Genomic DNA, 24470 nt, shown 5'->3' on the forward strand with positions numbered 1-24470 from the left:
AGCATCAGGACCTGGCTCCTTCCAGCACTGGATGCACGGATGGAGCGGGGCACCAGAGGCAGGACGGTGCCTCGGCCAGGGGGACCCTGACACCAGTGGCTGTGGCAGGGCAGAGCCTGGGTGGAGATGTGCCAAGGGTGCTGCCCCTCAGCAGAGCTTCCACATCCTGGCCTTGGCACACGGGGCCTGGCACGAGGCTCACGCAGTGCCAGCACCCAGCACCAGCCACGTACCCGTCCCCTCTGGCACCTCCCAGCCGCTGCTGCTCCGGCATTTCTGGCAGCAGGGGGAGATGGCCAAGCCTCCCCAGCCCCCTTCTTCCTTGGGGTTAGGGGACAAGTGGTGTTAGGCTCTGCTGTCTGGCTCCAGCCCCCACGGAGCCTCAGCCAGGCATCAATATTTCAGGGGGCTTGGCTGTTTTGTAATAACCGGCAACAAAGATAAACACCGGGAAGAGCAATATTTTTCCATGTGGGCTGGAGGAGTTTAATATTTTATCACTCGGAGCACAAAATATTTATGAACAATCTCATGTCAATCACTGGCTGAGGACTAATCGTGACCTTTTGAAGCCAGGGAGGACACGTCTCAGCACGGGGGGACAGCCAGGCTCCCTGCCCCTTGCCCTGTAGCCCTGGCACCGGGCTGCATGCCCAGGGGCACCCCATGGCTGGCACTGGCACGCCTGGGGGTGCTGCGTGCACCCGGGTCCCGCTGGACAGCAAGGGCACGATGCAGGTGAGAGCGTGTGGCTAACAGAGAGCGGCGTGAAGGGATGATGGAGCCAGGAGGAGACACAGCATGGCCATGCCCCAGCCCTCCCAGCCATCGCTTCCCTCCCCATGGACCTGTCCCAGCTCCACGTGGCCGCTCTGGGCTTCCCTGCTCGGGGTGCAGCTGGCAGCAGCAGGGACGGTCCCCGCAGCCAGGATGGGGAGTGCAGGTGATCAGTGGGGCTGTGGGGTATTGCCAGAGCTCAGAGCATCCTCACGATGCCTGGCGTGGGGGTGTAGGGCAGCCCCTGCCCGGCAGGGACAGCACAGCAGTGCGAGGCAGTCAGGAAAGCCACCGGCCAGCACAGAGGAAAAGCATCCACTTTATTATAGACCCCAAGAAGCACCCGTGGCAGGTCCAGGACAGTTTTATACTGGACATTTCCATTTTCAGCAAGGGAAAGAGAAGAGGGGAACAAAACCAACCAACCCTACTCATTGCTCTTTCGTGCTAGAGAACACACATCTGCGTGGCAGAGAGAAGCCGTGGGTGAGAGGGGCACCAGCAGAGAAGGGGAGGGACCTGCGCAGTCCCCCCCCGGAGATGCCTGCGAAGAACTTGCAATGCACCTAGAGACACATGAACAGCAAACACATTTCGCTGCCCCGGCCCGCACCTACCCCGCGCACCCAAGCGCCGCAGGGGAACCACCAAGCCAGCAGCCCCTGACCCACTCACACCCCCGTCCCACGAGGGCTACGGTCCCGGGAGGGCTCAGCGACTGGAATCTCGTGGCTGGAGAGGAAGGAGGCGGGAGAGGCAGCCGGCTGGCTCGGGTCCCCCCACAAAGGCCTTGGGGGGGGCCCAGGCCTCTGCTTTACTCTTCTCCTCGCTCAGCAGCAATGGGCTCCTTGGTCCACTTGTCTGAGACCTCCTGGCTTTCTGCGTAGGCCGTGACGGGCAGCAGCCCCGGAGCACCCTCCCCGTCCCCAGCGCCCTCCAGGTCCAGCTCCTCGAAGGAGGAGCCGCTGGCTCCGGACTCGCTGTAGCTGTGCTCACTGCGGTTGTCGGCCTCCTCCCGGCCCCGGCCAGCTGGGAAGGGCAGCAGGACCGAGGTGGCCACCGAGGTGTCTCTGCTGTCGGTCGTGGCCTCGATGCTGATGGAGCTGGCCTCGCTCATGGTGTCAGCCCCTGGAACGGAGAGAGAAGGGGGAGGCGTGAATGCTCTGGGGAGCAGAGGACGGGTGGGTGCCACGGCCTCCGAAGCCACCAGGAACTCGGAGTGTGGTTTGTGGTTTGCCAAAAAGCCACAGGGCCCAGGCAGGCGCACAGCCCGCGATGGGACGGTGGCGGCCGCTTCCTTACAGCCAGACTGGAGCAGCTCCCTGGCAGCAAAGCACAAACCAGCTTGTGACAAGCCCAGCTGTGTGCCAGCCCCACGTGCACCCCCAGATCTGCACCCAGGCAGGCCAACTGGTCCCAAGGGGACAGTGCAGCCCTGCTGCCTGCCCTGGGCACTGTGGTACGTGTCTGTCCTTCTTGCCCTGGGTTCTTCTTGCTGCTGGATGAGCCAGCTTGCCCCACGTGCCCCGGGGAAGCGGTGGGGTGGAGGTGCTGTGCCCTGGGCACCCAAAGCCTTCACCTCAAGGGGTGGCCTGGGGTGGCCACGAGCAGGACGGGGGAGCCTGGGGACTGGGAGCAGGCGCCCACGCGCCCCGTTCCACTGGCTCCCCCCGTGTCACCATCTCATTAGCTCGGCCACCAACACAATTAAAGAGTTGACAACGAGACAAGGGTGTCAGATTGAGACCGGCAGCTGAGTGCTGTTGCCAGAGCAACCAGCTGGGAGACAAAGCCGTCCTGTAAAACATTAATCATTGTTAATTATGACATCACGGATTCACGTTGTTAATTATGACAACAGCGGCGAGCGCTGGCCAGCAGCAGCAGCCCATCCCGCCAGCCGCCTGCGCCGCCCCCTGCTTCCCATCTTCGCCCTCCTGCCCCTCAGCGGGCAGCAGCACGGCACCAGTGAGGGCACGGGGCCCTGGCCACTCGGCACAGAGGTCGCCCAGCCCAGGGCAGGACCTGTCCCCATCATCCCGAGCCGCCAGGGTGCTGGGTGCCAGCAGCAGGATGGGAAGCAGTGGGGACATCGCGCGGTGCCACCCCGCAGAGGAGCCACGCGGGCGCTTTATGCGGAGAAGCGATCCTTTTCGGTGAAAACCGGGGATAATTGGGGCCTAAAACGTGGAACTCCTGTTTTACATCAGTTATGTGCAATATTTACTGGTGATTACTAACAGGAAAAGGGTGCGGGAGAAAGAGGGCAGCAGCAGCAGCCCCAGCTCCCAGGGGACAAACCTGCTCCCCGGAGCCTGCCACGCGCTGGGACGTGAGGAGCAGCCGTGGCGGCTGGGGAGGGGGGTGCTGAGCCCCGACAGAAAGGGGCCAGCGACCAGGAGGAAGGCGTGCAGGGCCCACCCCAGGCTCTCGGGGCTGGGGACTGGATGTGAAGGGAACGTTTGAAGCCATGGGGCCGGGTGGGACGTGCAGCCCGGTGGCTGGGCTCCCATCCTCGCGGGACACAGCGCAGCAGCAGCTCCCTTCTCTTTCTGAGTGAAGCCTGAGAGCTCCTGGGGCCAACTGAGGCTTTTGCAGGTCTGTACCTCAAAAAAAAAAAAAAAAAAAAAAGAATCAAATCTGGCTAAAGACCTGGCATAACATCAGTGACTGAGATCGCCCAGACACACTCCCACATGGCCCACGGCAAGGCACAGCGGCACCGTGGCTCCAGGGCTCTGGCTGCACTGAGTCCACCCCACGTCCCTCCTAAAACACCCGTCCTGCACCAAGGGGGGCAGTTTTGGCCGGGAGCTGTTGTGTACACGCAGCCACCACACCGTGCCAGGAGACGGGCACTGGCTGGGGATGCTGAAGATGGATGAAGGCGACCTGGAGCTGCCGGCACTCTGCTACGAGCCGGCACCGCAGAAGACATCTGCCCTTGCCCCCAGCAGCCTCGTCCCAGCCCCGCTCCGAGGGCTACAATAAATAGCCACGCTCCCCTTCGGCCAGGCACTTTTTTTTCCCCGCTCTGTCACTTCTCATCATGTTGGAGTCGCCTCAGCTGGCACACCCGCCCGTTGCCCCTCCACGCAGGACGGGGCTGGCCCCGGCGCACGGGGCAAGGACAGGAACCCTCACGGGTAGGGAAGGGGCAGGAGACCTCAGGCCACGGCGTCCTCGGGTGGATCCCTGGGGCTGAGAACGGTCTCCAGCAGGGACAGCATCCCCTGGGGTGCGGGGCATCGTGCAGGGAGGCTTCCTCAGCTTGGGGACCAGCGCGCACAGGCCAGGCTGGAGGAATTCCTCTCCAGAGCGGGCTCGGGCCAGGCTTGGGGTGGGAGAAGCAGCCCTGAGACCCCAGCCAAGGCCACGTGCTGCAAAACTGCTGCTGCCTGTGCCAGGAGGCCCCTGGCAAGAGCCTGCTCTTGTTTGCCTCCCCGTCCATACACCGTGGCGGGGCCGTGCTGGAGAGCACAACCCCGGCGCTAAAGCCTCAGAAAATAATTAAGTAGAAGACAACTAATCGTGATTGACACTGGCCCCTGGAGAGCCATCAGCTGCCATCAAAAAATGCTTCCTGTCTTTCTGATGACCCTGATGATGGCAAAGAAGGGACAGAGCCACCGCAGAGGCGGCCGCGCTGCCCGGCTCCTTCCCCACGTGCACGAACAGTCGCTGCTTTTGCCCCAAGCCAGAGGCAGCCGGCACTCTGCAGGGTGAGCCCAAAGGTGAAGAAGGGCAAGGCGTCAGAGATTCACCTTCCCCGACTCTAGGGCCAGGCCGTGCACGTCCAAGAAAACGAACCAAAGCTTTTCTTGCGCATGCAAGCCGCTCACTGCAGTCTGGCACCAGCCGAAAGGCGAGGGCAAGCAGCAGAGCCTGTGCTGCAGGACTGCTCCAGCCCCGGAGCAGCCACGTGGATCCAGCAGCGACAGGCAGCACCGGGAGGCACCGAAAATCCCCAGATTCCCCCAGAACCCCCAAACCCACAAGCAGGGTTGCTCCAGGCCCCCATCTCAGAGGCTAGCCCTGCAGGAGCCACACACCTCAAGGAGCTTTTGGGTGCATCGGTTCTGTTGAGGGCGTGTGGAGAGGGGGCTGCAAACCCCCAGGGGCAGCTGTGGGTTCGGTGCTGCCTAGGGAGCCAGGCAAGGGCTCGGCACGGTGCTGTGCCCCGGGATGTGTTGTCACACGTGCAGCCGTGACCCCAGCACACAGCCAGCCCGGCGCAGGGCTGCGGGCAGGTGCCGGGAGGACGTGGCACGTTTGGGGACGTGGCAAAGCTGGGCTGTGGCGCAGAGCAGTCACCGCAGCCACGCCGCAGATAAAACGGCAGAGAGCAGGGAGAGTGCCCTGAAAATACCAGGGCTCGAAGCGCTGGGAAGCCGCTCCAATTAGGCTCTTAATTTCAGCGCTAAATGGACAGAGCTCTCGGAAAGCAATTCCCAGGCTTGCTTTTACGGCGAGCGCGATTAAGAATTTAAGTGATCCAAAACCGAAGACGTGTTAAAAAAAATTACCAAACCGCCCCCGAGGTAGCGAGGCGTGCTCCGGCCGCCGCACGCGGTCATGTTTTTTTCATGCCCGTACGGCAGGGGTGGGGGCCCCGCCGAGGGCAGGAGCCCTCCCCGCCCGCCCCTCGCACGGCTCCGCATCTCGCAGCCATGTGAGCACGTGGGCCGAGCGCGGCAGCTAGCATTTCGGGTTACTATAGCACTGCTGTTCCGCGCCCACAGCGATTGTGGTCCCTTCCTGTATAAATACACTCCAGGCTCCAACAGATCTCTCCAAGCAGATGCTAGCGGGCAACTCCGCCACCAGCTAGAGAAACCTGGTATTTAAGTTCTTCGCAATCCCAACATGTAACAGATGAAGATGAGCTCAAGAAAGATGTATGTGACAGGGAGAAAAACAAGCCCAGCTGCAACCGAAAGCTTCGGCACCCGGCTCTGCTTTCACAACTGCGGACTGGTGCCGGCCCCACGCTTGCACTGAGAGCAGCTCTGACCCCTGCCACGGGTGGGACCGCGCGCCCCCCAAGGCACGGTGTGTCCCCCCAGGGTGGGTTAAGCTCTGCCATGCCACTCCAGGTGATGGGAAGAGGTTTTCCAAGCCCTGGGCAGGCACTGGGAGGACACGGTGCAGCCCCTGCTTCCTCCTGCTCCACAACAGCATCGGGGCGCTGGGCCCCCCACCTCGGGTGGGCTGCTGCCGGCCGCAGGAGGACACGAGCCACGGTACCTGTGATGTCTGTCTGAGCATCTTCGGCCTCAGCCGCCACTGCCCTGCTCTTCCTCTCCAGCTCCTTCATCTCGGGCACGTAGAAGTCCCCTTGGCGGGCAAGGGGACACACAAAATAGATGCGGTCTTCCTTGTAGATCTCGAGCCGGGGGTGGGCGCACAGCTTCCTCTCCTGAAAGACAGAGGCAGCCCGGGCATCAGCAACCCCGGTCTCAGCGAGCTCCCGTTGGGCCCGACCTCCACAGCGGGCAGGAGCCAGGGCAAAGGCCCAGGGGGCAAGTGGATGGGGGTTTTGGGGTGCCCGCAGCTGCCTCGGGCAGACCCTGCCACATCCCATCCCCTGCTGCATCCCATCCCCTGCCGCATCCCATCCCCTGCCACATCCCATCCCCTGCTGCATCCCATCCCCTGCCACATCCCATCCCGCCTCTCGGCACGGTCCTAGAGCAGGCGGAGCGCTTCCCTGCTAATTAATATAATCCAGACCCGTCAGCTCAAGCAGCTCCTTTCAGCAGCGCGAGGGCAGGGGGAGTTGGAGACGAAGCCGTGGCATTTCAGCCTCCCTCCTCCTCTGCCTCACCCTCCCTGCAGCCCAGCCTCCTGCCAGGCCCCGTGGCAGAGGGCAGGCTGCCTCACGCTGGGCGAGAAGCGAGAGCATCCCTTTCAGATTTGCTCCTTTTTCTCTGCCTTTCCCCTCCTCGGGACACCCAGGACCTTTATTTCGGGCACCAGGGGCCCCCACGGAGCCCCCATTCACCGTGTCCCCAGGAGGATGCTGCACTGCTGAGGCCAGCAGCGTGGGCTGGCAGCCCACCCCCCCCCCAGAGCTCCCACTTGCAGGCAGGTGAAACACAAACACGCACAGACCAGCACCGGGTTAAATAAAAGCAAGCCAGGCTGTTTTTAGCAGCGGAGCAGGGGCGGCTCATCTCACTCCTGCTTTTTAAGCACCAAGCCAGGCAAGAATCCTCCCTGCCGCTCTGCCCCTTGCTCCACCAACCACGAGCCCAACTTCAGCTTGTGGTGCTATTTTAGGTAACTGCAACACACACCCGAGACGGATATCTCCAAGATTCGCAGGTTTTTTGGCTGCATCCAGCTGCCCCCCGCCCCCCTCAATGCAGACGGGAACAATTCAAAGGGACTCAGAGCAAAGAGGCTTTCCCTGAATTCGTTTTCCCACAGACCTAAAACCTCGGGGCAGTGGGCAGGACATCCCAAGCTGACTTCCCAAAGCACAGCCTGTCCCTACAGTTCACCTAGGCTGCTGTCACGGCCCTCCTGACTGTACACCAAGAGCAGGGATGCCCTTTGAGCATGACACTGTCCCTGCCATGCACTCGAAGCGCAGAAATCCTGGCACAAAGCTGCTTGTGAGAGGTCTGGGAGAGAGGTGAGGATGCTCCACAGTGCCAGGGCAGGGCTGCCAGAAACGTCTGCCTGAGGATGGGAGGACGCCGGGCTTGCAGGATGGAGTGAGAAGGAGGGTGCCACGGGGACAGAGCTCCCCAGCTCCTAGGGCCAGGCCCCAGCAGCTACATCACGCTGCGGAGATCTGGGGCCTGCCACCAGGCAGGGGACATCGCCAGCACTCTGCCCCCGCCACCGTGCGCGGGTGGGGATGAGCTCACTGCTTTCCCAGCTGCCTAATTTATGCCTTTGCAAATCAAGTTGTGATCCAGAGTAGCGTTGCCAGCCCCTGCTGCTGCACTGCTTCCCAGAGCACCCCAGCCCCTCGCAGGGCCACCCTCGACAAAGGTCCCAGAGGAGCAGCGAGGTGGCAAAGGTGAAGGCGTGAGCAGGCAGCGAGCTGGGAAAGGCTCGACTACGTGGCAAAACAACCCAGAAGCTCAACAGGCAATAACACACTTGGGAGGCGAGAAGGAAGCCCCTCAGCTGACTGCGGCGAAGCCAACAGATGGAGCAGCAAGGTGGATGTGGAATCTGCGCGGCAGAGCCCTCGAGCCAGATCAAATCCGTTCTCGCACGGGTGGAGGAGCTCAGCAAGACGCAAACAGCGAGACGCTCGCAGCAGCGGGGCAGGCTTCTGGCGAGGACAGCAGGACCGGAGCAAGTAGGGCAGAGCAGGGACCGGCCTCTCCTCAAGGTCACGCAGCGCTGTCTGTCAGCTCACCCTTCCCTCCGTGGTGCCCAGGGTCCTGTCCCACCCCGGGTCGTGGTGAGGAGCTGCTCACCAGCCCCTGGGGACAAGGAACCCTCAGGGGAGGACGCCAGGGACAAGAAACCCCCGGGCTGGGCACCAGGCTGGTGGGGGAGCTGCAGGGCTCACCTGGGCTGCTCCGGCACCATCCCGCTTGCCTCTGCCCCCGCTGGGCTGTACAGAAACATCAAAACCGCCTGGAGCTGGGGGGCCCTAAAATCAGCCCCTAAAATTAGACCTCGAGCTCAGCACGCTGCAAGCGAGCCGCCAGCTAGCGCGGCAGGGCCGGCGCGCTGTGTGCCACAGCCTCCTCCTCTCCTCACACGCTCCACGCACGGTGTGTCATCCACCACGCGTGGATCTCAGCACCACGGGGACCACCCGGCAGCGCCCCTCAACAGGACTTCTCCGGGGGGACCTCGTCCGTGTCTCAAACCACCCCCAAAAGGGTGCAGGGGGGTTGGAGGCAGGCTCGTGGCAGCGATGCCCAGGGATAGGGTGAATAGCGGGCACAAAGCGGAGCTCAGGAGGCTCTCTCTGAACATCAGCACACGCTGCTGTGCCGTGGGGGGGACGGAGCAGCGGCACAGGTTGCCCCACGAGGCCGTGAGTCCTTCTTGGGGCCAGCCAGCAGCCTCCTGAACGTGGTCCTGGGTGGCCCTGCTGGAGCAGGGGGGCACCGGGTGGCCTCCGGGGGTCCCTTCCAACCTTAAGCACTCTGATCCTGCGACGTTGCTCCTCGCTGGGACATCGCAGCCCGGCCCCAGCGTGGGTACAGCTCCGCTCCGCTTTCCTCTCTCCCCTCCCAAGTTCTTCGGGCTGTGAGGTGTTGCAGAAAGAGGTGACACCGCGACCGAGAAAAGCCATTTCCATCCGCAGGAAGAACGCTGCCCTCCCGGTTCCGGGACAGGCAGGCAACAACCAGCCCCCGCGCCTCTCCGCAGCGGTGACGGGAAGAGCATTTGGACCGTGGGAGCTGCGAAATTCCCGGCTCGAGCAATGGGAGAATTTTTCATTTTCACCTCGGCAGAGGCAGCCCGCCATGCAATTTACACCTCGCCCGCCCGGCGCCTCCTGGGGCCCCCAACACTGGCGGCTCCCGGCCCGGGGAACCGGGAAGCGGCTGCTGGCAGCGTGGCCAAGCTGCGAGGCACAGAATTGAGCCCGTGGGGTTTCGTGGGTACGGAGCCAGCACGCGGGGCCTGCCAGGGGTGCCGGTCACTGCTGGAAGCTGCCACGGAGCCACGAGCCCTCCTCTGCAGGATGGGTGCAGGGATGGGGACCCTTCTCTCCTCCAGATCTGCACAGACCTCCTCCTCCTCCTCGCAGCTCCTGCGGGAGAAACCCCGCAGCGCAGCCACCTCTCCCTTCTCCCCCACCACTTTCACGTGGGACTTTGGCTGTGCAAATCCACAAAACCTCTCCTCACTGGAGGAACCCGTCCTGGATTCCTCTTCCCGTCACCTTCATCGCCAGCCGTGGGTGAGGGGGGGGAGAGCACGGGGGGCGAGGACCGCAGCTGGAGGGCTGCCTCTGCTTCGGAGCGCAGCTCCCCGGGGACCAGCACTCGCCTCCCAGCCCTCAGAGGATGCTTTTTCAGCATTAATCACGAAGCCGAAGAAGAGGTCGGCGCGATGATCTCTGCCATCACGGATGACTGGAGCAGCGCTAAATGGCTTCGCCTGCTCTGTTGCCTTGGCGAGGCGGCCCGGAGCAGCAGCTGTGGCAATTTATCCGCCTCTTGTCAAGGCAGGGCACTCCGCTGCCTCGTCAGGAAAGGACTCAGCACCTGAGCTGAGCCCCGGCCAACTCACAGCTGAGAGCCAGGAGGGCTCCCAACTCCCGTGGGTATTCCTGCCGTGGCCCTGACCCCCACGGATTCCTGACTCCGTGTCCTGGGCCGCCACTCCCTCGCGTGTTTGCCTTTCCTTCCTTCCACAGCAGGAACAGTCCCGGTCTGCTGTTTCCAACCCTCTTGTTTGTGTCCATATTCTGGGAGATCCTCTGGTGAAACCCTTGTGGGGAAAAAAAACAAGGCCCTGGAGATGTTACAGAAGCACAAGCTCCTGGCCGTGCCCGGCTGGTGCCCACAGCCACGGAAGGGCTCTGTCCGCACCATCCCCTCCAAACCTCAGCCCCTTCCTGCTCAGCTCCAGCAGCTCTCTGGAGGAGGCGAGCACCTCCAGCTGCTTTTCCACAGCTTGTTGGTCACGCTCAGGACGTGTGCCATGTTCGTGCCCCCATGAAGAAAGCAGCACGATGGAATAAATGACCTCCCTGTCCCCTCCCACCTCCTGCAACACCTCCTGCTCCAAGGCTTTAAGGAAGATATTCCCCGACGAGCTGGAGCCAGCCTCACGACACCCCTTCACAGGGGAGAAAGTCGAAAAAGAGAAAGTTTAGGAGTTTAGGGACTTCACCTTGCTGAACCTGCAGTGGCCCAGACCCTGGCAGTGCCGAGCAGAGCCCGAAGGCTGCTGCCTCCCAGACACACCGTGGGGAGCGAAACAAGCCCTTCCCAGCCGCCTCGTTTAGAAGGCAAGGGATGCCACCAAAGAAGAAGATCGAGCAACAGCTGCCTCCTTTTTCAGGACCGGTGTTTTAACAGCAAGCCAGGACGAGCTCCTTTCTGGATTTTTATCAGCCTCTGTAAACAAAAGAGAGGGGCATTTCCCTGCAAGGCTCCAGGAGAGCCATGTTCACAGCCAGGAGCTGCGTCCAAGATCTCGCACCTCTTCCCAAAAAGCTGACAGTCCAGAGAGGCCAGCAGCAAAGAGCTGGTGACCCTGGCAAGCTCCAGCGCGGCAAGGACTCGTGTTGGAGAGCTTGGCTAACAGCCCCAGAGCTGCCGGCCGCGTTCACGGCTCCCCCCAGGACATCCCCAACACAAGCAGTGCCGCTGGCCGAGAGCAAAAAGGCACAGAGACAGGGGAGGCAGGTGCTGGAAGCCCAGGCAGAGGCAGAGTGGAGGAGACACCAAGGGAGGCTGTTTTTCAGCAGCCACGGGCAGCAGGGAGGGAGGGAGGCAGCTGCTTTGGCGGCCCCTGCAGCCTGGATGCTTCTCCTCTGCCAGCTCAGGCTCAGGGCTTTGACTGCGCAGATCAATCAGACGAAAGGGGAGCGGTGAGGCAAGGACAGAGCCCAGCCTGACTTTGCCCTTCCGAGAGCCTGCTCCCTGCCTGCAGCTCTCCAGCCCTCCTGTGGGCGCGATGCAAACCAGCAGGGACGCGGCGGGGCAGGGCCTGCAGCCCCCCAGGCTCATCTCCCCAGCTGGCCAGCGGAGAAATACCAGAGCAAAACCCGTCTGCACCACTCACCTCTCGCTAAAGCCTTCCCTAGCTCACAGCCCGGCTCTCGTGCCAGCAGACGGATCTCACCCCAAACTGTGAATCTGCGTGGCACGAGCGGCAGAGCAGCTGGCCGGAGCAGATGATGGATGGCCACCTTTCAGCGCGGGGAGAAGCTGCCATTAGCTCCTGGCAGAAATAAATCCCAGCTGAGAGCACCCGGCCAGGGAGAAAGCATCAAGCGCCCGCCACGGGAGCGAGCCCAAAGCTCCTGCGGTGCCTCCCTGCTCAGCACAGCTGCGGGCAGGACCGCTCTCATGTGCTCCCCAACTGCACAGGGACCTCGGTTTGGGCTTCACCTGGAAGCCCATGGCCTGTGCACCACGTCTGGCCTCTCCCAGCTGCCTTAAATGTCTCCCCCTGGCCCTCTGGCAACACCAAGCACCACCTCTGCCTCAGGATCCACCCCAGAGACTGAGGGAATTTTGGAGAAAGTGGCCACAGGAGCCCAATCCCTGGTCTCCTCTGTCCCCAAAACTGCACCTTACCTGCTAACAGGAACCACCACGAGGAGGGGGCGACGGTGCAGCCCCAAGCCCAGAGACCACCACCGAGGGCACGGCAGCAGGACCCAAGGAGCAGGGACCCTGCTGTGGTCTCCTCCCCACCCGGCTACCCCCAGCCTCGAGAGCCCCCTGCGCTTCAGCTCCCTGCAAAGGCACGGCGCCGGCTTCCTCCTCGCGTTTTCTACCAAACCAGAATCCCAAAAGCACAAGTTAAGTCAGAGCGCAGCCGTCCCTTTTCCGGCCATAAAAATGCTGCTGCTTTCAAGCCCTGTTATCTCGCGGCTCGGCAGGTTTCAAAGCGGGAGCTTCACAGCCACGGAAAGTGGGCCAGGCTGCCTCGCTGGGAAGGAGCAGGGTTTCTAAGAAGCGTTTTCACGTCTGTTCGGGTTCATTTCACCGCTTCTCGAGGCCAGCACATCTGGCAAAGCCTGGCTCAGAGGGGTACGGGGAAGAAGCAGCCCAGGAAAGACTCATTAGGCCTCCGCTAAAATAATTGCGGCGAGGCAGACCGCTCTCACCTCTGAATTAATTGACGAGCTGGCAAGGAGGCAAGGCCCAAAGGTTTGGGACTGTGCTGCTGCCCCAGAGAGCTGGAGCCACCTCAAACGCCTGACAAGGAAGTCTTCTGAGCTGACTGCATCCTCTGGGATGCTCTATAAATACATTCAGGGGGGAACACGCATACGGATAGAGTCGATAAAGAGATCTGACAGAAAAGCACTGTAGTATTTTACTTTCCCTCTTTGCCCAAGGCAAGCCATTTCTGCTCGCTCTCTCCCTCGGACAGCCATGTGAGACATCCCCGCCTTTCTCCGTGATCATTAATCCTTGCAGCAGAGGCGATGGGGGAGCAGATCTCTGTGCCTGAGCAGACACATCTCTGTGACAGTTCTGCAAGGCCGGGTAAGCCTTTAAAGGCTGCAGCTCTGAGGTTTGCCAAGCTGCTGGGAGAGCAAGGCAACTTCTGCTGCCTTCTGGGGAGACGCTGGGGGATGAAAATGCCCCACCCAGAGCACCACCAGCAGCACCAGGGCAGGCTTCAGGCTGTAGGGCACTGGTGACATCCACGTGCTTTGAGTGCACGGCAGGGCAGGCCCCTGCAGATTGTTCTCCTTCCAGGAGCTGCCTTCTTCCTCCCTGGCCATGGTGTCTCCACGGTTGGAGACCAGTTCCTTCCCAGCCAGGAGCAGCCTGGCACCTCCCAGGAAAGGGAATTTCATGCTGGCAAGGCCACAAGAGCGCCAAGCCCTCAGCATCCTCATCCCAACGCTGCGGGGCCAGCCCCAGGGGTGGCGGCTGCTCTCCTACAGCACAGGACGAGGCAGGACGGGGATGGCCCCGGTTGCTGGCAGCACGTGCCCCACACAAGCTGCTTCCCCAGCTGGGATGTGAATGAAGCTGTGTCTAGGGTCGATGTTTGCTCTCAGTCAGGAAAAAACAATGGTGATTTCACACGAGACAAACCGCAGCGGCAGGGACTTTGAAACTAGCCAGAACACCTCTTTCCTGCTCAAAGCAGTGATGCCACCAGAGCTGTGGTTTTACACCTGCCCCCAGGTAGCAGGAGCGAAGCAGAGGGCTCGAGCAGACACCGGCGAGGTGGAGGTGCCTGCACAAGGCCTGCCCCAGCCTCTGAGGAGGACTGCAGCCAGCGCGCGGCCATGGGTCAGCCACCCGCCTGTCATGGACGAGAGGCAAAGTGCCAGCAGCTGAATGGTGGCCTGGGGCTGCCAAATTTCTCCCAGACGAGTGGGAAAGTTGGGAAGCCCGCTGTGAGTGGCAGGAGACGTGACGCAGAGCCCCAGCTTCCCATATGTTCCATTAGGCACGCAGGAGGAGCGCGGCGCTCTGCGGAAACAGGTTAAATGCAGAACCTCTCCGCGTGCAGAGCTGGCCCCGAGATGGGTCGAGAGGCGCCCAGGGCTCTCCACCTGAGCTGACACAGCGCAGCCCCGCAGCTCTCCACCCGCAGAAAGCCCAGAGCCAGGTCCTCGGGCTGTCCTGGGGTGGGCAGCACGGCTCAGGCGTGGGAGGCTGCAGCACAGAGCCCTCGGATGCCAGGGGAGGACACGGAGGGTAAGGATTCGGGAGCTGCCCCCCAGAGAAGCCCTCTCTCTCCCCGTGTGTGCCACTCCTGGGGCTTCCTTCTCCCCGCTGCCCACCTCAGCGCTGCTCGTGCTCGCAGGATGAAAACTTCCCGGGGAGGCTGGGTTGCTAAAAATATTGAATAAATGGGAGCCGCTGTGAGCGCGTGAAGCGATGTGATGTGACACGCAGCTGGGGGGTGCCAGCTAGCAGCGAGTGGCCACGAGAAGCCAGCTGTCAGCAGGCGAGGAAACGGGCACCGGCACCCGCGGGCAGGGCAGGGGGGGCCCACGCAGGGCTGGGGGCTGCAGCAGCGCCGTGCCCGGCCCCGGCTGCCAGAGCACAAGGGAGAAAAAACCCCAGGAGGAGCTACACACACACACGGCACCCCTGGTGCCTGCCGCTGAGAGCAGGACGGGGGGATAAGGATAAGTGGGAAGACCTGCAGACCCTGTCCTTAAAATTGTCTTCCCCTAAAATAAACCCAAATCTCATCCGCTTACATCGCAGCCTTCGCTGTGGCAGCAGCATCTCAGGTGGGTTTTATTTCCAAGAGGGAAACGTGGGCAGGGTGCAGGAGAAGAGGGTCCTGGCTCTTTCCCACCTTTGCCAGCCCTGCTGCTGGCTGCCACCGGCGGGGCGAAGAGCGGGCTGTAAGGACACAGCTCACCTCCGATTCTCCACCCAGGGCTGGATCACGGGGACGAGGTCAAAACACAGAATTAAAAAAAGAAATAAAAAAAGAAACCGCTCTCACGCGAAGCCAGGCCGGGTTGCAAGCAATGTGAGAGAGCTCCCAGGTGCAAGGAGGGAGGCGCTCAGCTGAAGAGTCCTGCGGGGCCCAGGGGATGAGACGGAGAGGGCTGCGAGTCTCAGCTTGCTGGTGGTAAGTTCTGGATAAAGATATCCCGCTCCTCATCCTCCCTGGAGAGATAGATGTGCAACTCCGAGCGCTCTCGGCTCAGCAAAGGGCTTCGCCTCCAGCTTGGGGCTGCCCAAGCTCAAAGGAGGCCAAAGGAGCTGCCAGAGAGCAGCAAGGGAGGTCTGGGATGGGAATTCGTCGCTGAAGACGATCCTTTCAGCCAGGAGAAATGTGACTGGCAGAGCTGAAGGACAGAAGCTGTAGCAATGGGGGTACGGGAAGCAAAAGGAGAAGCACGAGGTGCGCACGTAGCCACGCCACCTCCTAGCACCAGGAGCTGCCTGCAGGAAGGATCCCACGAAGGCTCCTGGTCCCCTGCAGACACAGGCACCCTCAGGGCCCATTCGGGATGCTGGGGCCCGTTGGACTGGGAGAGGGACCCCGCAGTCACCCCTGAGAGGAGTCCTCGGTGCTGCTGGGACAGGAGCAGCTGTGCCCAGGAGGTCCAGAAATGGCACCGCTCTGCCTGGGATGTGATGTGGCTCGCTGGGGAGGGGACAGCAGGCAGGGGAACAAGCAGGGGATGTGCCATGCACGGAGCAGCATCCTACAGCAGCGAGACCGTGGCTGAAACAAAGCATCCGCTTCTGCTAGGGGCATGTCAGAGAGGTTCCCAAGCTGGGAACACGTCAAAAAAGGGACTTGGGAATTGGGGTTGGACAATGTGTCAGCGATGGACTTTAGCTCTCTGTAGTCACTTTATCAAAGTGGAAGGCAAGAAGTGACTGCATCCTGAACGATCACAGCCAGCAAGGGGAACAAAGCTCAGCTAACAGGCGCTGCAAGCTGGCAGGTGAAGGAATGAGGATTTTCCCTGACCAGGAGCAGGAGCAAGGCACATTGAGAGCAGAAAGAAGAGCCGAGGCTTTCCAGCAGCAAGGGCAATACGTGGCATGGGGACTAGGGAGCACCCTGCCTCAGAAAGCACCCAGTGGTGCCCTGCGGATGAGGCAGGAGCTCTGTGGTCCTACAGGGCCTCTGCCAGCTCGTGCTGCAGCACTGCTAGCACCCAGGGAACAGCCGGGATGGTGACAGCGCTCCTCCTTCACTACCTGCCACCTGCACGCTCTCCTCCTCTGCTGCGGAGCGCACAACCTCCGCCAGCCACCCCAAAATCCCATGAAAAGAGGCCAGCTCCCACCCTGCAGGGGGTCCCAGCTGTCCGGGAGGGGTGGCACTGAGGCTGCAAGCCCCAGAGGACACCCGGGGATGCGACTCCCTGCCTCTCCGGCTGCCTGCGGGGCTCCGGGGACGGGCGACGCCAGCCTGCCCGCTGCGTGGGGCTCGCCGGAGCGGCGCACGTGCCCGCAGCCTGCCGCAGAGAGCTAATTAAACCCGAGCCAGAATAAACGCTGCTGGAAATGGCAGGATGTCACGGCTTAATGAGCAGCTCTCCGAGCCACTGAGGACGGTCACCCCGGGGGAACGACTCCACAGGGGCTCCCTGGCGCTGTCCCCGAGCTGCCGGGGGTACCTGGGAGCAGCCGCTGCCACCTCCCCAAAATCAGGGCAGGGAGCCCAGCGTGCTGGCACCACGAGGCTGGCACGGGGCACGCGCAGGCAGCCAGGCTGGGCCAGCTGGAGGCTGCTGGAAAGCAGGGGGGAGGCAGCGAGGTGGCGAAGCCAAGCAGGGAGCCAGGAGGTGCAGGAACACCGCCCCGCACAGCGCCGCGCAGCCCTGCTGGCAGCAGGGAGAGGCTTTGGCAGGAGCTGTTTGGAAAACAGCACTCGGGAGGGCCGCTAAACAAGCCCAGCCTATCCCTTAAATAACCTGCACTTGCAAAACAAGCCAGCGAGGTCTCTGGGGCTTCTCCAAACGCAGCTCCTGGCAGCGAGGTGCTGCCAGCCAGCCCCCCGGGCAGCAACACCGCTCGCCTGCCCTCTCCTGAGATCCCCAGGCAAAAAAAAACCTGGAACCTTTACCCCGGCACAGCACCACGAATCCCTTTCCAGCCCCTTGCCCCTTTCTCTGCCACCCCGGAGCCCTCTTTGCACCCTTCCCCTCCTGCTCCACACCTCCTCCCTCCGCCCCAACTCCTGCTGACTCCCCTTGAGCCAGCCCCATCACCATGTCCCCCTTCACACCCTCTTCCCCTGTCAAGGATGAGGGGACCCCATGCCCCATGCCTGACCCCCATCTCTCAGCACCAGCAGCAAGCAGGCGCCGCACCAAGTAAATAAATAAATAAACAAATAAACGAGGCAGCTCCGTCTTGTCTGGGGTTGCTCGAGGGAAGCGGGCAGCCGGGGGTGGGATGGAGGATGCTATTTGGAGCAGCCGTCTCCATGGCAACCCCCATTCCCACCACAAATTGGGCACAGGTCGCCCGTTTCCATCAAAGTTCCCCCCCCCCTTTTTCGCCTTCCCTGTCCCTAGGTTGGGAGGTGCAGGAGCAGGGTTTTACAGGAGACACAGGTCCTGGCCAGTGTGGCACAACACCAGTGCCACAGTGCCGGGTTCTGGGTTCCTCCGGGTGCACCCCAAAACTCGCCAGGGCTGACCAAAGCTCTGCTCCCTGCATGGCTGAACAGCTCCTGCAAACCCAGCAGGGTCAGTGACAGAGGTAGGTTCACCCAAGAGCACTTTGCCTGCCCTGTACAAAGGGAAAGACAGAGCTCAGGACGCATCCCCTCCTTTTTGAGCACCGTTCCGGATGCTGCGTAGGACTCCAAGGGATTATTTTATTCCAAAAGCTCCTTAGAAGCTGCCAGGTGCTCCCAGAAGGACCCTTTTTGGCCGTAACAACCCCACCTCCAGCGGCACACACCTTCGGGGCAGGGCCAGCTGCACCCACGGCTGGGGTTTGGGCACCTCCCGGGCAGCCCCCGGCCCGCTGCAGCCCGGGGGCTGGCACCCAGGCAGCGCGCCCGCAGCACGGCGCAGGCTGGGAGATTCGCACGGCTCCCCCACAGGGCTGGGAGTTTCGCCAGGAAAAGCAAGTTTATAAATAGTGCGCTTCCACACGAACGAACGAACGAAAGCGGCGCAACTCGGCAGGCAGAGAAGCCACGAGCTGAACACCGTCCCCTCCCCAGCACCCTGCCCCACGAGCGAGCCAGCAGAGGGGGCTTCAGGAGGCCCCGAAGCAGGAGGCAGCTGCCTGTGGGCCCCCAGAGATGGGCTCTGCAGCACGGCGAGCTGCCAGAGGTGGTGGCACCCAGGGCAGCCACCTGTCCTCAGGGCCAACAGCCTCCGATTTCAGCGGTCTGCTTGGAAACGGGTCTCGTGAGGGCCAGAAAGCTGTTAACTTCTCCCTCCTCGCCATACAGGTGAGGCTGGCAGCTTAAAGAGAGAAGTTTCATGGCATAACACGCGGCACTGAAGGGGCACGGCCTGCCAGGTCCTAGCAACAAGGCAGAACTTCATGGAAAACCAGACAGCTCCGTGCCCTGGAGCAGAGCAGCAAGTCAGCAGAGGAGAATCTGCTTCAAACACAAGGGCAGAGCAGACAAGGAGCGACCAGGAGGCCACCCCGCTGGGGGACAGCCTGCCAGGTGGCACAAGGAGATGTTAACGGCATCGCCCAAGGGAAGGCCAGCAGGAGATGACGGTTCAGAGCAGCCCCATCAGCTGCTGGCAGGATGCTGGCAGCTTCTGGGGGTCCCCCGCACGCCGCTTACCTTGATGTAGGTGTCGAGGGCGGGGTGGACGCGGTTGACGGCGAGATGGATGGACAGCGGCGTGGTGAACGGGAAGCTCGCCATGACCACGTGGCTGGGAGTGGGGAAGGAGAAGATCTTGAAGCCGTACTTCTGGAACTGCCGGATCTGCTCCTCCGTCGGCTTCGCGTCTCCCTCGCTCAGGATTCGGCCGATTGCAAAGCGACACTTCTCCGGGGAGACCTGGCCAAGGGGGAGAGAGCAGCTGAATGCCAGCCGAGCCTCCCAGCAAGCAGGTGCCCGCTCCCAACCACGACCAAAGCTGTTCCACACAGAAAAAATCTCTCCTGACTACCCCCACGGTGCCCCCTCAGCACAGTGCCCTGCTTCAGGGGCAGGGAAACCACAGCTCAGGTGCACGTTTGGCTGTGGCCCGCTGCAGGAACATGCTGGGAACAGGAGAGCCTGGCAACTGCCCCCTGAAGCTCTCCAGCCTGCTGGGTGGACAGAAGGCAGGGTGGCCAGCAACCAGGAGCGGCCAATGCCTGGCTGCCTTCGGCCAGGGAGAGCTGGAGGACTTAAGCCTCCAAACTCACGCTGTGTAAGGTGGCAGAACTCACCGGGAGCCACCAGGACGCCTGAAAGCAGCAGCAAGACAGACAGACAGGCTGGGGAACCTGCATTGTGAGGCTCTCGCGGGGAGACAGAGGCAGAGGGAGGGTAACAGCGAGGGCAGAGCGTCACCACGGCCCCGCTCCGGCCCCACAAGGGTCTCAGTTCCCAGAGGAGGCTCCCCAGTCGTGCCTCCAACTCCACCCGTGCCAAAGCTCCGGAGAGGAAACGTGAGCAGAGGCAAAGATGAAGGAAGAGAGCAGGCCGCCAGGAGCAGCAGCATCCGTCTGCGGGCGAGACGGCTCGCTCTTGCCCTCGTGTGCTGCAAGAGAGAGCTGCAGACGGCTCTGCTGAGCGCCGCGGTGCTGGGGCAGGAGAGGGCGTGATTTGTCCCAAAGAGAGCGGAAGCCCAGGGAAAAGGATCCCCAGGGGAAGACCCGGCTGAATCGAGGAGAGTCAGCCCCACAAGACAGCGACTTTTGCTCTGCTGAGCTGGACAGGAGATGAGGCTGGGGGTGGCATCCATAAGGAGACAGGAACGTGGTCAACAGCAAATGTTCAGCTGCCTCACCCTGCAGACACTGAACGGTGGGAGCAAAGCCCCTCCTGCACCAGGAGCATTTCAGCCTTGGCCATCAGGCGTTTGGGGATCACGCCCCAGCAGGCGAGAGGCCTCAGCATGCACCCCAAGCTTCAGAAGTGCGCGGCTGGAGCGGAGCAGCCTCCTGCCCGCCCGCCCGCCACATCCAGGCCCTGCTGAGGAGCTATTTTTGTCCCTGCCAGAGGTGGGAGAAGCCCTTTGGGCTGCTAAATATTGAATAAAAAAGAAAAAAAAAAAAGGGATATTAATATTAATCTCGTCCATTAAGACGCATCAAACCGTGCTGGCAGGGGTTCTGCAGCACTCCAAGCCACCACGTGGACACCCAGGGGGGCACAGCCAGGGATGCTGTGGGACACACGGGGCACCTCTGCTGCCTCCTGCCCTCGGGTCTGCTTTTGGGGCCAGGTCACCACCTGCAAGGCCAGGAGGGTGCTGCTGCCCTCCAGGGGGACCTGGGCAGGCTGGAGGAGCAACCCCAGGCCCCAGCACGTGCTGGGGAGCAGCCAGCTGGGAGGAGACCCAGCAGGAAAGGACCTGGGGGGGGACTAGTGGACACCACTGCAAGCATGAGCCAGGCTTGTGTCCTGATGACAAAGGTGGCCAGCAGTGTCCTGGGCTGTGTTAGGAGCGTTGCCAGCTCATCAAGGTGATCCTGCCCCTCTGCTCAGTGCTGGTGAGGCCTCGCCTGGAGAGCTGGGTCCAGTTCTGGGCTCCCCAGGGTGAGAGAACCACAGACAGCCTGGAGAGAGCCCAAGGAAGGGCCACAAAGATGCTGAAGGCACCGGAGCATCTGTCCTGGGAGGAGACACCATCAGCAGGGCAGGAACAGATGCATCTACACCACGTCCCTGGGGTGGGACAGTGCCAAGCACGGCTCTGCTCCCTTCCAACAGCTGCAGCTGCTCCACCTGCCAAGACAAGGCCCCTCCAAGCTACGTTTTCATGGACAAGCTCCTAAGCAGGTCCAACCTTCAGGAGCAAGAAAGCAGAGGCGGGCACTACCCAGCCCAGGAGGGCTCCCAAAGCAGGGCCAGGCGCTCCAACACCCCGCGGCGCAGCAGAACGGAGCCAGAGCTCTTGGCCCAGCCGCTGTGCCCCCTCCGAGCCCCAGCGCAGGTGCCCAAACACATGTGCAGGGCCACAGGCCCCTCCTGGCACTCCTCCCTTGCAGCATTCTCCCAAGGTCACACCAGCTACTGCAGAATTACTGGAGAGCCAGGCTGTCCACAGAGGCCGGTGCCTGCATGCTGCTATCTGGAGGCCCCGGTGCCACCCAGAGCTGGCAGCCACGTCGCTTGTCCCCCAGCAAGTTATGACGCTGCTGTTGCTCTCTGTGTCTCCAGAGCACTGAGCTCTGGCCAGTAGCACACGTTTGCTACTCGCCTCCCCACCTGAAGCAGGCTGTGGAGCCCCTGTTTCATCAGCCAGGAGCCCTCAGCACTCGCCTGCTGAGGTTTCAGTAACAACTGTCAAGGGATGAAACGACTACGGGGAGCTTGGAAACACCAGGGAATGGCAGAAACAGGAGGAGGAGCATGGATGGGGACACAGCAAGCTGAAGACACCAGCTGCCTGGAGCCACAGAGTAGAAGGAGCCTTGGCTGTACTGCCTGCTGGCAGGTCCATCGGGGAACACATCGCCATGGGACCACGGCACTGGGCTCTGCCCCGTAACCAAAGCAGGGGTACAACTTGCTCAGCAGGAGCCACCAGAGCTTTGCTTTGCCCATTCCTTCCAGCGAGGGGTATCCAAGACACCACCCGCCTTCAGATTGCCCCTCGCAGACCTGGAGACCTCACGAGCTCCAGCACTCACCGAAGGAGGGTGAGCTGCAAGTGCCCGAGGCGGCGCCAGGGAGGTGCCCGAGCTGCAGACCCGTGCAGGCAGAAGCTTACCGTGTGTGGATTGTCGTAGTAGACACCGATGGAGCAGAGCTTCGACGAGATGCTGCAGCCGTCTGTGAAGAGCTGCCCCGATTCGCCATAGGGACCCACTCTGAACTTGTAGGCCAGCGTGATGCTGCCGATGGGCGGCGAGCCGGCGCTCACCACCACCTCTGTGAAGAGCCCCGAGTAGACAGCGAAGCCGAAGACGGTCAGCAGCAGCAGCACGACCAGCACCGCGATCAGCCCGAGGAGCACCCAGTCGGACATGATGGACACCTGGTGCTTCATAGGTCCTGCACGACAGCGGCGAGAAGAGAGGGAAGAGCGCGGGAGTTAAGCTTGCGCTTAGACAAAGCATTCAGCAGAAAGATCTCCGGTCGTGCTCACCTGCTCCAGCTTGGTCACCAGACACCAATTATATTGCTTTGGTGCCTCCCGGGATTTCTGTGTTTATAGGGGTGGGGACAGAGAGGCGCCAGCCCCATTGCCCAGGAACCAGTGAAGCTGCTCTCCTCCAGCCTCGCACCCAAGGGAGATCGCAAGCAATCTAGTGAGCCCCTGTCACTGCACAGACCACAAGCAGATGTACAACACTATGCTAAAGATTACGGGACCTTAATCAAGTAATTTATTGCTTACACACACCAGACCCTGCATCGTGGCCAAGGCAGCCCCACTGACAAAAAACCTCAAGCCCAGGCCCTCGAGGGGCTGAGCAAGGAGCTGCTTCAGAGCTCAGCCCCATGTGCGGGGATCCAGGTGCACAGGGAGGCTCAGGAGGAGAACAAGACCCAGCTAGAGAAGCATCCCCAACACCTGGGACAGCTTTTTTACACCCAGAAGTTTTTAACACCCTAGCCAAGGCTGCCCATTTTGTTTGGCATCTTTCTTCCCTCGCGCTTGCCTGCGTGGCACAGCAGCCGGGGGAGCAGCTCCCCAAAGGTCCTGCCCGCAGCACAAGGGAGCTGTGATGGGGCCCAGCAGGCGGGAGCTGTTTGGAGCTGTTTGTGCTTCGCTCTCCCCTGAAACCCAGCGCTGGTGACAGAGGCTGTGCACGACGGTCCTGGGGGACTGCTATGGGGAGCTGGGCTCCAAACCCAGACCGCAAACAAGCGCTTCACCTTGAGCTCTGCCCGATAAACACGCTCAGTCCAAAACAAGCTTTTCACCTCGGTCACAGCAGGCTGGGCTTTACCAGGCACCAAAAGCCACATCCCGGTTAGGGGCACGGGTGGCCCCGGGAGGGGGGGGGGAAACGGGGCTGGAGCCCCGACCCCGCTCACCTGGGCTGCGGGGTGCTGAGCCCGGCGGCAGCGCGCGGCCTCGTCCCCCCGCGTCTGCAAAACAGGAAAAAAATAAAAATAATCGATGTCAGCACTTCCTCCGGGCTCCGCACAGCCCCAGCCACCAGCTCTGCCGGCACAAAGTCCCCTCACAGCGGGGCCACGGCGCTGCGGGCCCGGGCACGGGGAGAGGAGCCCCGGGGGCCGGGGGGGCAGGAGCCGGGCACGGGGCAGCTCGGAGGGGGCAAGACCCGGTCCCACCATGGCTCCGGCTTCACGGGGACCCCCCCACGGCCGCCACCAGCCCGGAGGGACCGGAGCCGGCTCGGCTCAGCCCGGCTGGGCCCAGCCCGCAGCCACCGGCCCGGCCTCCCGGAGCCGGCCCCGCACCGGGAAGCGCCGCAGCCGGAGCTCGCCGCCGGCCCCGGGCGGCCCCCGGGTGGCACCGCCACCGCTGTCCCCGTCCCCCTTCCTCCACCCCCGGGCACCCACCTCGGCCGGGCGAGCTCCCCGCTGCGGCCCGCCCCGCCCCGCACCCGGGAGGGGCTTCCGGCAAGCGGCAGGGGCTGGGCGAGGCGCTGAGGGGACGGGAGCCCGGGGATGGCGCTGAGGGACGGGGGGACGGGGGGTGAGGGCAAGAGCGGCGCCCAAAGGGGTCCGTGAGGCAGTGGCGCCGAGCTGCAGGTTCAAGGGGGCTGAGGCAGCGCTCGCAGCTCTCCGGGGTGAGGGTTGGAGGTCCTGTGGGGAGCTCTGTGGTGGTCCCGTGTGGGGTCAGGAGCTGGACTCCGTAGCCCAGCGGCTCCCTCCCAGCGCATGGTGTTCTGTGAGCCTGGGGTTCATCTCCTTCATCGCGTGGAGGGGCCCTGGCTCCAGCCCAGCAGTGATGCCCCGCATGTGCCCCAAATCACAGAATCACAGAATTTCTAGGTTGGAAGAGACCTCAAGATCATCGAGTCCAACCTCTGACCTAACGCTAACAGTCCCCACTAAACCATATCCCTAAGCTCTACATCTAAACGTCTTTTAAAGACCTCCAGGGATGGTGACTCCACCACTTCCCTGGGTAGCCTATTCCATTGCCTCACAACCCTCTCAGTAAAGAAGTTCTTCCTAATATCCAACCTAAAACTCCCCTGGCACAACTTTATCCCCTTCCCCCTCGTCCTGTCACCAGGCACGTGGGAGAACAGGCCAACCCCCACCTCGCTACAGCCTCCTTTAAGGTACCTGTAGAGAGTGATAAGCTCGCCCCTGAGCCACACAGGGCTCCACACAGCCTCAGCACCACCCTCACAACCTCTGCTGGAAGACTCCTGCCCCAGCTGTGGCCCAAATCCTGGCTTTCCCTCCCTGGCTCCCCATCCCCTGCTCCCACCCTCCCATCTACATCCCATCAGGGTCACGGAACCGTTTAGGCTGGAAAAGGCCTTCAGGATCAT

The 24470-nt window shown here is 62.3% G+C and overlaps 1 protein-coding gene across 4 annotated transcripts; it reads right to left on the reverse strand.

Moving 5' to 3' along the window:
- Positions 1-1077: 1077 nt before the first annotated feature.
- Positions 1078-23576, reverse strand: TEX264 (testis expressed 264, ER-phagy receptor). Of its 4 annotated transcripts, none has more exons than XM_084531401.1 (6): positions 23524-23575; positions 23032-23085; positions 21758-22041; positions 18667-18888; positions 6025-6196; positions 1078-1905 (listed from the first exon to the last, which is right to left on the reverse strand). In XM_084531401.1, exons 3-6 carry the CDS (start codon positions 22034-22036, stop codon positions 1592-1594), a joined length of 987 nt encoding a protein of 328 aa, XP_084387527.1. In that variant the 5' UTR covers positions 22037-22041; positions 23032-23085; positions 23524-23575; the 3' UTR covers positions 1078-1591. The 4 variants fall into 4 exon arrangements, with proteins under 4 accessions (XP_084387527.1, XP_084387528.1, XP_084387530.1 ...); XM_084531402.1 differs by having other exon boundaries at positions 22870-23085; positions 23524-23541; XM_084531404.1 differs by lacking the exon at positions 23032-23085 and having other exon boundaries at positions 23524-23576.
- Between the last annotated feature and the right edge of the window lie 894 nt (positions 23577-24470).

This window comes from Aythya ferina (assembly GCF_964211825.1).
Source record: "Aythya ferina genome assembly, chromosome: 10".
In the NCBI taxonomy this organism is placed as follows: Eukaryota; Metazoa; Chordata; class Aves; order Anseriformes; family Anatidae; genus Aythya; species Aythya ferina.

Excerpts from the sequence above, each read along its gene's own strand:
- TEX264 (XM_084531404.1), bottom strand. The coding sequence starts at position 22,036 with ATGAAGCACCAGGTGTCCATCATGTCCGACTGGGTGCTCCTCGGGCTG. Across the intron at positions 6,197-18,666 it reads CCCTCGACACCTACATCAAG|GAGAGGAAGCTGTGCGCCCA; the intron begins GTAAGCGGCGTG and ends TCTGTCTTTCAG. Across the intron at positions 1,906-6,024 it reads TGCTCAGACAGACATCACAG|GGGCTGACACCATGAGCGAG; the intron begins GTACCGTGGCTC and ends TCTCCGTTCCAG.